Source organism: Rhinatrema bivittatum, chromosome 8 (genome assembly GCF_901001135.1).
Source record: "Rhinatrema bivittatum chromosome 8, aRhiBiv1.1, whole genome shotgun sequence".
Classification (NCBI taxonomy): domain Eukaryota; kingdom Metazoa; phylum Chordata; class Amphibia; order Gymnophiona; family Rhinatrematidae; genus Rhinatrema; species Rhinatrema bivittatum.
The window spans coordinates 182,988,017-183,000,370 of record NC_042622.1 but is presented as its reverse complement, the minus strand read 5'-3'; the positions used below and the strand labels follow the sequence as shown (position 1 = coordinate 183,000,370).

Genomic DNA, 12,354 nt, shown 5'->3' with positions numbered 1-12,354 from the left:
CCGGTAAAATTGAGTGTCGGTTGTCGGAACCCGCTGACAGCCACCTCTACGCTAATAAGGAGGCGCATGTTGGGACAGCGGGCGCTCAACATGGAGTACCCGCTCTCCCGAGATTTTTACTGTATCGGCCTGTCTGTGCTTTACCATACACTTTTAACACTGTTTGGTAAACAGACCCCCTTAGTCTATCATATCTGCTCTCTTTTGCTTTGTGGGCCTTAGATTCATACTTATAGTGACATCAAACAGCTTTTATTAGTGTGAAGAATTCATACAGAACTTGTCAAAAAATAACAGCACCTGGAGCCGAATTTCTGCAGAATGTAGACGAGGAAGGAGTTAATGATGGTTCAGATATAGCTCACAGGTGAAGTCCCAGAAGACTATCTCATTTCCCCAAATCAACAAAGCACTGGAGCATAGAGATTAAATAAGTTTGAAGAAGCCACATAGAAAAGAAAATTAAAAAAAATGTTCCCAATATTTTCTCTCAGTAAGAAATTTACAGTTTGTTTAAATTTTGGCTCCTGTGTCTTTTCTAATAGTTCTAGTGGTACATGAGCATGGTTGATGGACAGAAGTGCAGGAGTGTGTTTGCATGTGTATAGTGTGGGTACAGATGTGAGAATTGGATGTGAGAGAGGATGTGTAGATGAGGTATGAATGAAAGGGAGGGACAAGAGTGGTTACTGAGCCTGTTAGGCTAGTTGTTTGGTAAGTCAGGCCTGCTTAAGAGATTTCAAAAAGATTTCTAGCTGAGAAGGTGGTACTGGCTTTGTGGAAACAAGTGGTGATTCCCACAGGCCTGGAGACAAACTAGACTGACTCCAGGCTTCTTAAAACAGTAACTCTATTATAACTTTGCACAGGCACAACCATAGACTGTCTTCTCACTCTTTACAGTGTATTGCTTCAGCTCAAGTCAAGGTTTGGACAGTATTGCACACAGGAGCTGCCTTGCTCCCAGTGCCCTCAGGCCTGGTCTGGTTATCCCCACCTGGATCCCAGCTCTTATTCCCCAGTCTCTGGTCACACCCTCTGAGTCCCACCTGCCCCGCAGGATCCCGCCCATACGGGTTACTCTCCTTAGGGAATTTAAGGTGGACCAGGCATCTAACCTGGTCCTGCACCAATAAATAGGGGAACACTAGGGGTGCTGCTTCACAGGCTCATTAAAAAACAAACAAACAAACCAAAAAGACTGGCAAAATGGTGCCTTTGAAAGAAGTAGCAAGACTTGGCAGGTACTTGTAACCTGGATTGACCACTGTTGGAGACAGGATGCTGGGCTTGATGGACCCTCGGTCTAACACAGTATGGCAATTTCTTATATTCTCATGTGAATAGCATATGTAAGAGTAAAAAAAAACAACTGAAGGTGGCATCATCCCACTCCCATTATTTTGTATGGGAGAATAGAAAATTATGTGAACATTTTCTTCTATTGAGGATAAAGGGAGGCTCGGCCTGATTTACTCCTGTCCTAGGCAGAAGTCAATGTATTTTTTTTTTGTTTTATGCTAATTAACATTTTCAAATAATTACAAGAATACATCTTGGATGGGAAATTCAGCAATAACCAGTAGGTAATGAAAATATCTATCCTAATACAATATAATTGCTGATTTCAGGCCCCAGTCCATAATCTCCAAGAGAAATAAGATAAAAGGAAAATGTGACAAAGGAGATACAATACAGGAAGAGATAACCAGCAGACCCATATTACCAAGTGCATCCCAGGTCAAGAGGCCGTCAGCTATCAGCTGACATCCTGGCCCAGAGAAATACCGAGAGCTCAGATGGTTCCAAAAAAAACCCCAACAAAACTCGCACCTTGATAATTCATTACACATGAAAAAAAAAAAAAAAGGAGCTGCCAATCTGCAAAACTTTGGGCCTAAATAATAAGGCGGCACTTTTTGTTTTTGAGTCTCCTTTGCCATATCAGGAAAGGCCCAGATTTTAGAATTATAAAAAAACCCTACTAACGCCTCATCAGATACCAAAGCAAAATTAACAATTAAAGTTGTTAAAGTTCTGATCTTAGTTAGTAATGCAGACATCTAAAGTGTCAAAGGACACTGGGATCATTTTCTGGAATGCTGGTAAGTAATATATATCCTATATATAGGGGAAGGGTCTCCAAGGGAATTGACAGTCATTCCTATAGTGATGAAATAATCACAACTGGAGTCAGAGATGTCATTTTAGGAAATTCATAAATCTTCAACTAATTATTTTAAATTTATATTCCACCTTTTGTGAGACTTCAAAGTGAATTTATTCAGATACTGTAGGTATTCCTTATCCCCAGGGTCATTTATCAAATCACATTAGGGCCCTAACGCCCGCCATAGTGCCATAACACATGTGATAAATACCGCATTGCGAAATGTGTATTCAAATTTGAAAATTGTATTCAAGTGGGAGGAGTTTGGGTGGAGTAAATGAAGTAAATGGAGTAAATGAAGTAAATGGAGTAAATGAGGGCTGGTTAACGTTGCGTGCAATAACGTAACGCACACTATCGCGTGATTTAACACCGGAAATATCTACACCTTTTTCCTGAGTGTAATGCCTGCAATAGCGTTTTGGCCGAAATGGGATTTATCGCAAATCCTGTTTCGAGAGGGGAGGGAGGAGAGAGAGAGCCTCTGTGGAGGTTCACGTATGTCTGAACTTTTTATACCACTGTAAGAGGGGGCATAATGAACGTGGGGTGAGGTTTGGGTGGTGAGTTGGATTTGGGGAAATCTGCACCTTAGCCAGAGGAAGCAGATTGTCCAGACTCCCATTAAAGTCATTTCCCTAAAGTCAGCTGCCTTTTTGCTCTGCAACATAACTTGATCACAAAATCTCTATTCTTCCATTGCTATAGCAAGCTCTTCCCTTAAAGGCAATGAACAGATATCTGTTTGATCTCCTCCCCATGGCATCGCCTACATCATCAGCTGGGGCTGAGCCATCAAGGTCTTGTGAGGAGTTCAGTGCTGTTTGCTCTGGAATGATGCATCCCTCTGAAGATTATACCACTTCTCAGGTTTGCCGAAGATGAATCTCCTCTTGCTGGCAAGTCAATAAAGGACAAGGGGTAGATGCCTGCAACTTGAGGACGGAATCCATCAGAACTGATGCCACTTCTGAAACATGTCCAGAAAGAAAAACCCTGGTCTTTGCTTCCTCTTAATGCCTCATTCGTCCGAAGAAAGATAAAGGCATCAAAGGGAGAACTAAGATAGTGCACAGAGTGACAGCAGCAGCATCTCACTCCCATGTCACCATCTTGGATCCAGAAATAAAAATATTTAAAGCAAAAACCTCTGGGAGATGAATAAAACCTACATAAGTGAATAACCTTATTTAGGGGTTTAATTGAGTTTCTGTGGTAGTGCCATGGGCTCACTCACCCCAAATATCTTTATTCAAGCTATGGTGAATATCTTGTTGTCACCCCTGAATAACTTCCAAATAAACCATTTTACAAGAGCAGCTATTCAGGAAAACCCATACATCTGCAGCTATTTGCTCAAGGGAGGCTGAAAACAGGGTGAGGAGCCGGATGAATAGACCTTTAAGTGTTCCAGCTATACAGAATCTTCCCCAACAATGGTGCAGAACAAAATGGTGCAACTATTGCTACTCTATCGGGGCCTAGAGTAGCAATAAACCTCCCTATTTACAGATGTTGAATGGAAAACAAAACAAGCTGACTGTTAGAGATCTCTACACAGAAACGACTTCACTTTAGTCATACATGTAGCAGCACACAGACAGAACCCCCTCACCAAATGCAAAATTTGAACTAGAAGCCTACAGACACAAAATAAAATTAAACAACAGCATGTTAGGTGACTCTAGTGAAACATAATTGCATTTATTTAAAAACCACCCAGTGCGGGTAACAGGTGATACAATCATATATATTTCATACATGCACTTTAATCAACTTTAATCAATACAGGACCTGAATGTAATCTGCATTGAAGTACCCGAAAGGCGAAATACATATATTATTTTCTCAAAGCTGACATATAAAATAAAAGTGTCCACTATATAATATCTTGTGGAATAAACTCTCTATATATAATTCTCAAATACAGGAGTGAGACTATAGAAGCAAAATATGTTGCAGGAGCTATCAGCCCAGAAATACAATACCCACGACAATACTAAACATCAGCAAAAAGGCAATACTGCAGTTGTTCTTATGATTTATATTTTTACCTTCTTTACATAATGCTTTCCTCACAAATTACATATACCAACAAATCCTGTCTCCAAAAGAGATTACAACATAAGTACCTTATTTAAGAAGCGAGAAAACAACTCGCCCAAGGTTGTAGGATTTGGTCACGCGAGCAACAAAGCACCTCCTCCCGTGCACTTGGTTCATTAACTTTACCAAAGTATTACTTTGGCAACAGATGTAGAAATTGCCCCGGCAATAAAGTTTCTTGAATTGAGAGAGGTGACGTCACCAAACCGGCTTTCCTTTTCATTAATGAAAACAGCCCAGATCCTTTTCCATGATCCCTCCCTCGCGCCCACCAGTCCCCTTCCCCCTCCCCGCCTTGCGCGCATCGCGCATGCGCCCTTTTCCCCCTTCGGCGCTTCAGTGGAAAAGGAGCAAACTTCCGGTGTGGTGTCATGGCGTCTTCGCTGTGATGGCTGAGGAGAGGCTGCGATAACAGGGGAGGGGGGGAAGCGAGAAGAAGGGGAAGAGGGAATTAAAATAATAAGAATAACCACCCCCTCCTCCAAGCAAGCCAAAAAATAAGAGCCCTTCCAAAAACAGCAAAATAAAAAGCAACGTAGTCGCGGAGGTGGGGGGTGAAAACCTCCCACCCCTTTCTTCCCCTCCCCCGAGGGAAAGAAGGTACTTTTAAACAATATCTAAACATATATATTATATATATATGTAATATAGGAAGGTCGAATCCAGGCGGCCCCGGGGGTGTTTCCACTCCCCTGCCCGGGCTCTCCCCGGGCTGAGATGGCGGCGCACAAACCGGTGGAATGGATCCAGGCCGTCGTGAATCGGTTCGATGAGCAGGTAAAAATAATAAATACAAATGAATAATAGTTGAAAAAAAAAACCATAACAAAACGATTGTAATGGGGGTTCGCGTGAGCCTTTGGGCAGAGATGGGGGCCTCAGCAGCACCGAGGCCCCGGGGGCGAGGCAAATACAGACCGAGGACTTTTAGGGTAAGGGGGAGGGCTGCTTCGTTCTTGTGCACGGATATTTATTTCTGCATATATACGTATATGTATATTTTGTGCGTGCATCTGTTCAGATTACCCTCCCTTGCACGGATAATTCTTTATTATTTTCCCCTTTCTCCAGATTTTCGTTTTGCACTGCTTTATATAGTTATTTTTATGCTGATCCTCCCTCGCCACTCTTCTCCCTTTCCCCAGTTATTTCTGGCCAAATAAACGAAAGAAAAGGCTTCTGGACTTGGGGTTTAGATTGCATCCGAGTCATGGTCGCTGAATACAAAGCAACGTAGCAGGCTGTGCAGATGGGTGGTGATTTTTTTAAGCATACATACATAAATAGATCTATCTTTTAAACTCACAATTATTTTTTTTGTTACTGAGAAGCATGGTGCATACGATTTCGAAAACATCTTTTTTAATTGATGGCTTCTAGGGATGGATGACAGACACCCACAAAATCCCCATTTAGCCAGAAGCGCCTAGCCAACCATGCCCATGTTAGCATGATCGACACACAGTAGCTACAGGGTAACGTGCCTTTGCTCCAGGCATCATTGTTGGAGCAATGTGGGCACAGATTCTCGGGTTGGAAGGTGTACTGCATTAGTTAGCGCAATGCATTTTCCTTTTCGTATGCTAAGGTACATTTCCGAGCTAAACAAGGGCTCAGTTTTAGTTAATTCCACACGCCTAATTTCTATCTTCTGAGCAGAAGGTAATAAATTGTAAACTGGGACTCGCATTGGGATAAATCCTCATTTTCCTGGTCTGTAATATTTAGTGACCATAAACTGATTATGGAAGGTGCAGTCAGTCCATCAACTGTGAATGCTCTTTTCCTGCATTGTTTTGGTGTTTCACATCTGAACAAAGAGAGCTGGTCTGATTTATTGCAAGCATTTCATTTATGCTTCTTCATAGCATTTTAGTATAAATTGCATTTTAATTGAGAAACAAATTGTATCTATATAACCTTTTACTTATTAACTATTAAGTATTTTGTCCTGAATTTTTTTTTTGGTGTAGTAAATTATTTGATCCAGTAAACCTTTTTGGCTTATCTTTAATGGTCTGTTGGTTTTCTGTTATATTAAATTGAAAGTCATTTCCTCTATACAATAAACAAACAAAGCTTTTCTTTTGGTGTACCAGTGTTTGAAGCCTTGGATATTATTTGCTTTGTTATGTATATAACGGAATTGGGCTATCCAACATCTGTTAAAAGTTAAGGGCTCAGCTTTTAAGCAGAAACAGTTTCCTATGCACTGTAGGAAATGAACAAGGCTTAGGTGAAGTTGTGCTATGTAGTGTGTACTTAATTTTGTATTCCTTCTCTGACACAGAAGCAGCATTTTGTGTTTTAAGGAAAAAGCAATTGGTACTTCCAGTTATGGAATCCATTAAATAACAAAGACTATAAATGAAGGAGTATCTTGGTGGTTAGAGCAACAGGCTGTGAACCAGGGAAAGCAGTGTTCAAATCTCACAGAACTGTTTGTGGTTTTGGGCAAGTTACTTCACCATCCAGTGCTTCAGTAGCAAACTTAGGACCTGATTTATTAAGGCTTTTTTTTTTTCCATTATGAGGGGAAAATACTTAGTAAATCAGGCCCTTAGATTGTAAGCCTTCTGAGGACAGGGAGATCTCTAATGTACTTGAATGTAACTTGACTTGAGCTACCAGTGAAAAAGCCCATGCTAAATCTAAATAAATAAAATAACTTCCTTTTGATCATACATAGTAATAAGTTGGACAGAACATTGGCATATTACTTAATAATAACATGCTTTAATATTTTTATATGAGTTGTATTCTGACATTGTCAACCAAGGCCATACAACAATTTTGTCTGAAATATGTAGTAACTTTTTATTTTTAGTCTGCTTTTTTCACATGATGCTCAAAGTGGCTTACAACATTACTTGAATTAAGCTACAATAAGTCTCTGCCCTTGAGGCAATGGCAGATACTTCTTGTCACCTTGTCCAAGTGATTATCAGTGGGGGAGTTGGGATTTGAATTCTTGTTTACCTGGTTCTCAGCCTGTTGTTCTAACCACTAGGCCACTCTTTCTCTAGAATGTGATGTCCAATAGTACTGTGAATGATGCTTATTGGTTAGAAAGTGATGGGAATGTGTTATAAACTTGCATACAAATGTTAAAATAAGTTCTCCAAAATGTTGTCATACTTGCTCTTCTGTCCTGCAACCACCATCTTCCCTACCCTTTTTATATTATACCAGTAGTAAATATTGCATTTCACTACTACAGACTGATAAACAAGATTGCTGTGCTCACATCAGATACTTTGTGCATACCCCTCTCCCCCAACACTCATTTTTGTACATATATTTAATATTCCGCCTTTTACCAAGAATGGCTTCAAGGTGGATTATAACAAATGTAAACAAAACAATACCATTTGAGTCAACTATATAGTTACAATCAGATTTAAGGCTGGTACAGCCTTAAGAGTCCAATGGGGTATAGACCTTCTTCAAAGTTCAGCTAATTGGTTCGGAAGACTGAAGGTTTCTGTAGGGAAGGCCTGGGCAAAAAGCCATGCCTTAATCTTTTTTCCTGAAAGTGAGGAAAGAAAAGTTCAAGATGTATGGACAGTTTTAAGCTAACTTCTTTGCCTCAAATGTATCTATTGTTGCCTCCTAGTCCATTGTCATGGGGAAAAATTCCTTTGAGAAATCAAACCCATAAGGTTTTTTAAACAACAAATGTTTTACAGTTGCAGATATATATATTGAGGGAAAAATAGCAAATTTCATGTACCTTAAATTCTGCTACAACTGTGGTATAATTTTGCTTCTAGAGATTTAATTTTTCTCTGTGAGTTCAAACTAAAACAGCAATTAAAGTACTTGTGGTGGTGGTGGTGGTGGTGAGGGGGGGGGGGGTGAGAGAAAAGAAAAAAATATTGGTTAAGAAAATCAAAGCAACAACCCAGCAACTCAGAGTCCAAGCAAGGAAGAGTATACAGGAAGAAGGCCACCTAACCAGTGAGAAAACAACACAGAAGTTATCTTTACACAAGTCCTTAATCTAGAAAGGTGTATTACCCTATTTTCTAAGAATTTTTATAAAAGATATATAAAGGGGGAATATATTCAGTGCTTGTAGCCCCAGTAGAAAAGTCCAATTTAAAATGTTGTGTCAGAATAAGATGTAACACATCTTCTCACAGTGACAAAAAGCACCTGGGAATTTGCCTTGAGAACTTATCAGTGTTCTTTTGCCTTTAAAGATGATTGAGCTTGTAGAGGTAGAAAAGTTATCCCTCCAAAGGATAAGGAAACTGCAAGAAGCACTTGCGAACAGTGTGCTGTGCCAGTCTGTGCATGTGATAAAACCATTCACAATGCACTTAAAACTCTTAGCTTTACAGTGTAACTAAAATGTAGTATAAGAACATGCCATACTGGGTCAGACCAAGGGTCCATCAAGCCCAGCATCTTGTTTCCAACAGTGGCCAATCCAGGCCATAAGAACCTGACAAGTACCCAAAAACTGTCTATTCCATGTTACTGTTGCTAGTAATAGCAGTGGCTATTTTCTAAGTCAACTTAATAGCAGGTAATGCACTTCTCCTCCAAGAATGTATCCAATCCTTTTTTAAACACAGCTACACTAACTGCACTATCCACATCCTCTGGCAACAAATTCCAGAGTTTAATTGTGTGTTGAATGAAAAATAATTTTCTCCGATTAGTTTTAAAAGTGCCATATGCTAACTTCATGGAGTGCCCCCTAGTCTTTCTATTATCTGAAAGAGTAAATAACCGATTCACATCTACCCGTTCTAGACCTCTTGTGATTTTAAACACCTCTATCATATCCCCCCTCAGCCATCTCTTCTCCAAGCTGAAAAGTCCTAACCTCTTTAGTCTTTCCTCATAGGGGAGCTGTTCCATTCCCCTTATCATTTTGGTCGCCCTTCTCTGTACCTTCTCTATTGTAACTATATCTTTTTTTGAGATGCGGCTACCAGAATTGTACACAGTATTTGAGGTGCGGTGTCACCATGGAGCGATTATAGACGCATTATGATATTTTCCGTTTTAATCACTATTCCCTTTCTAATAATTCCTAACATTGTTTGCTTTTTTGACTGCCGCAGCACACTGAACCGACTATTTCAATGTGTTATCCACTATGATGCCTAGATCTTTCTTGGGTGGTAGCACCTAATATGGAACCTAACATTGTGTAACTATAGCATGGGTTATTTTTCCCTATATGCATCACCTTACACTTATCCACATTAAATTTCATCTGCCATTTTGATGCCCAATTTTCCAGTCTCAGAAGGTCTTCCTGCAGTTTCACAATCTGCTTGTGATTTAACTACTCTGAACAATTTTGTATAATCTGCAAATTTGATTACCTCACTCGTCGTATTTCTTTCTAGATCATTTATAAATATATTGAAAAGTAAGGGTCCCAATACAGATCCCTGAGGCACTCCACTGCCCACTCCCTTCCACTGAGAAAATTGTCCATTTAATCATACACTCTGTTTCCTGTCTTTTAGCCAGTTTGTAATCCACGAAAAGACATGGCCACATATCCCATTACTTTTTACTTTTCCTAGAAGCCTCTCATGAGGAACTTTGTCAAACGCCTTCTGAAAATCCAAGAATGCTACATCTACCGGTTCACCTTTATCCACATGTTTATTAACTCCTTCAAAAAAGTGAAGCAGATTTGTGAGGCAAGTCTTGCCCTGGGTAAAGCCATGCTGACTTTGTTCCATTAAACCACGTCTTTCTATATGTTCTGTGATTTTGATGTTTAGAACACTTTCCACTATTTTTCCTGGCACTGAAGTCAGGCTAACCGGTCTGTAGTTTCCTGGATCGCCCCTGGAGCCCTTTTTAAATATTAGGGTTACATTAGCTATCCTCCAGTCTTCAGGTACAATGGATGATTTTAGTGTGAGGCTACAAACTTTTACTAAAAGGTCTGAAATTTCATTTTTTAGTTCCTTCAGAACCCTGGGGTGTATACCATCGGGTCCAGGTGATTTTTAGTTTGTCAATCAGGCCTACCACATCTTCTAGGTTCACCGTGGTTTGGTTCAGTCTATCTGAATCATTACCCATGAAAACCTTCTCCGGTACAGGTACCTCCCCAACATCCTCTTCAGTAAACACCGAAGCAAAAAAATCATTTCATCTTTCCATGATGGCCTTATCTTCTCTAAGTGCCCTCTTTAACCCCTCGATCATCTAACTGTCCAACTGACTCCCTCACAGGCTTTCTGCTTCTGATATATTTTAAAACGTTTTTACTGTGAGTTTTTGCCTCTATGGCCAACTTCTTTTCAAATTCTCTCTTAGCCTGTCTTATCAATGTCTTACATTTAACTTGCCAACGCTTATGCATTATCCTATTTTCTTCTGTTGGATCCTTCCAATTTTTGAATGAAGATCTTTTGGCTAAAATAGCTTCTTTCACCTCCCCTTTTAACCATGCCGGTAATCGTTTTGCCGCCTTTCCACCTTTCTTAATTCCAAGAATACATCTGGACTGTGCTACTAGGATGGTATTTTTTTTAACAATGACCACGCCCCTTGCACACGTTTTACCTTTGTAGCTGCACCTTTCAGTTTTTTTCTGACTTTTTCTCATTTTATCAAAGTTTCCCTTTTGAAAGTTTAGCACGAGAGCCATGGATTTGCTTACTGTCCCCCTTCCAGTCATTAATTCAAATTTGATCATATTATGATCACTATTGCCTTTATTATGCAGGTAGTTGAGTGTGTATTTATTTATTTATTTATTTATTTATTTAAATCTTTTTCTATACCGTCGTTAAGGTGGTTACAGTCACAACGGTATCTGGATTGTGTGCACTGTTTTTGTTTTGGGTATACCTTCTTGATTCACTCTTACTAAATACTACATTTCATCTGATGACGTGGTCTCTTGACCTCAAAAGATTGAGCTTCAATAAATCTGTTGTTATAAGGTGCCACCAGTCTCCATTTTTTTGCTACAACAGACTAACATGGGTACTCCTCTGGAAGCTTTACTAAATATTGAACATCTTGCTGGACTAGAAAAGATTTCTGTCTTATGTTTTATTTAGTCCTTTTATTTCACCCTATCCTTATTTTAATTTGAATGTTTCTATTTATTTGTACTTCAAACAGCAGCAGTCTATTCCAGGTGGCTCCAGATGTAGACCTCTGGAACTGGTGAGCTATAAGGTGGAGGTGTCCTTAGCACACTGGATATGCATGCTATTGCTTAGGGCAGTGGTTCTCAACAGGTGTGCCGCGAGGTCACGGAAGGTGTGTCGCACACCCAGCAGAAGGCTGCCCTTTCCTCATCAGTCTGGACAGGAGTTGGCTGATTTCTCCTTTACTGGGTATGAGAGGAGGCTGCTCTTGCTTCCTTCTCCTCTTCCTGGGAGGTTATTCCCTTCTCTTTCACCCAGATCAGAGCAAGATAGCACCAACTCCTGTTCATATGGGCCCGGCAGGACACCAACTTTATCTTCCTCTGCTGGGCCTGAACATGAAAGCAAGAGACAGAGAGGTGCGAGCTCTATAGATCCGTTGCTGCTGCCTCATCTTCTTCCTCTCCTCAGTGCTTCTTGCTCTCGTCTGCTGCTGGTAAAGCAGGAGGGAGACTCTGGATTGGACGGCTGGGAGCCTGGAGGAGGGCGAAATGTGCTGGGCAGGAAGGCCTTGGGAGATAGGGAGTCAGGAGTCTGCTGGCTAGGAAGGGGTGGGGAGAAAGGAGGTTGTGGTTGCTGGGTAGGGAGAGGTGGAGGAAAGAGGGACTGGGGCTGCTGGGCAAGGAGGAGAGATGGAGGTGTGGGGCCTGCTGTGTTGGGGGAGGGGTGAGGTCAGGGGTTGCTGAGCAGGAAGGGGTGGTCAGAGGTATGCAGAGGGTGGGGGGTGTCGGAAATGTTGGACAGGGATATGAGCATGTGAAGGGATGATTGAGTAGTTGGGAGAAGTGAGGGGCGATGGAGGCACAAAGGGGAATGAACAGGGTACAAGGGCCATACTGGGTCAGTTTTGAGAATAAGCATTTCTTATATCTTTGAACTTTGCTTAGTGTAGGAAGAAATGTATTTCTGTTTCTAGTTCTCCAGTTTTGCATT

The 12,354-nt window shown here is 40.8% G+C and overlaps 1 protein-coding gene across 9 annotated transcripts in view; it reads left to right on the top strand.

Moving 5' to 3' along the window:
* Window positions 1-4,630: 4,630 nt before the first annotated feature.
* Window positions 4,631-12,354, top strand: part of NF1 (neurofibromin 1) — a 527,350-nt gene continuing 519,626 nt past the window's right edge. For all 9 annotated transcript variants that reach the window (XR_003858146.1, XM_029611915.1, XM_029611920.1 and 6 more), the window contains exon 1: window positions 4,631-5,053. Coding sequence is in view for 8 of the 9 variants with exons in the window: in XM_029611915.1 (XP_029467775.1) it covers window positions 4,994-5,053 (60 nt within the window). In the remaining variant the exon portion in view is untranslated. The remainder of the gene's footprint in view (window positions 5,054-12,354) is intronic.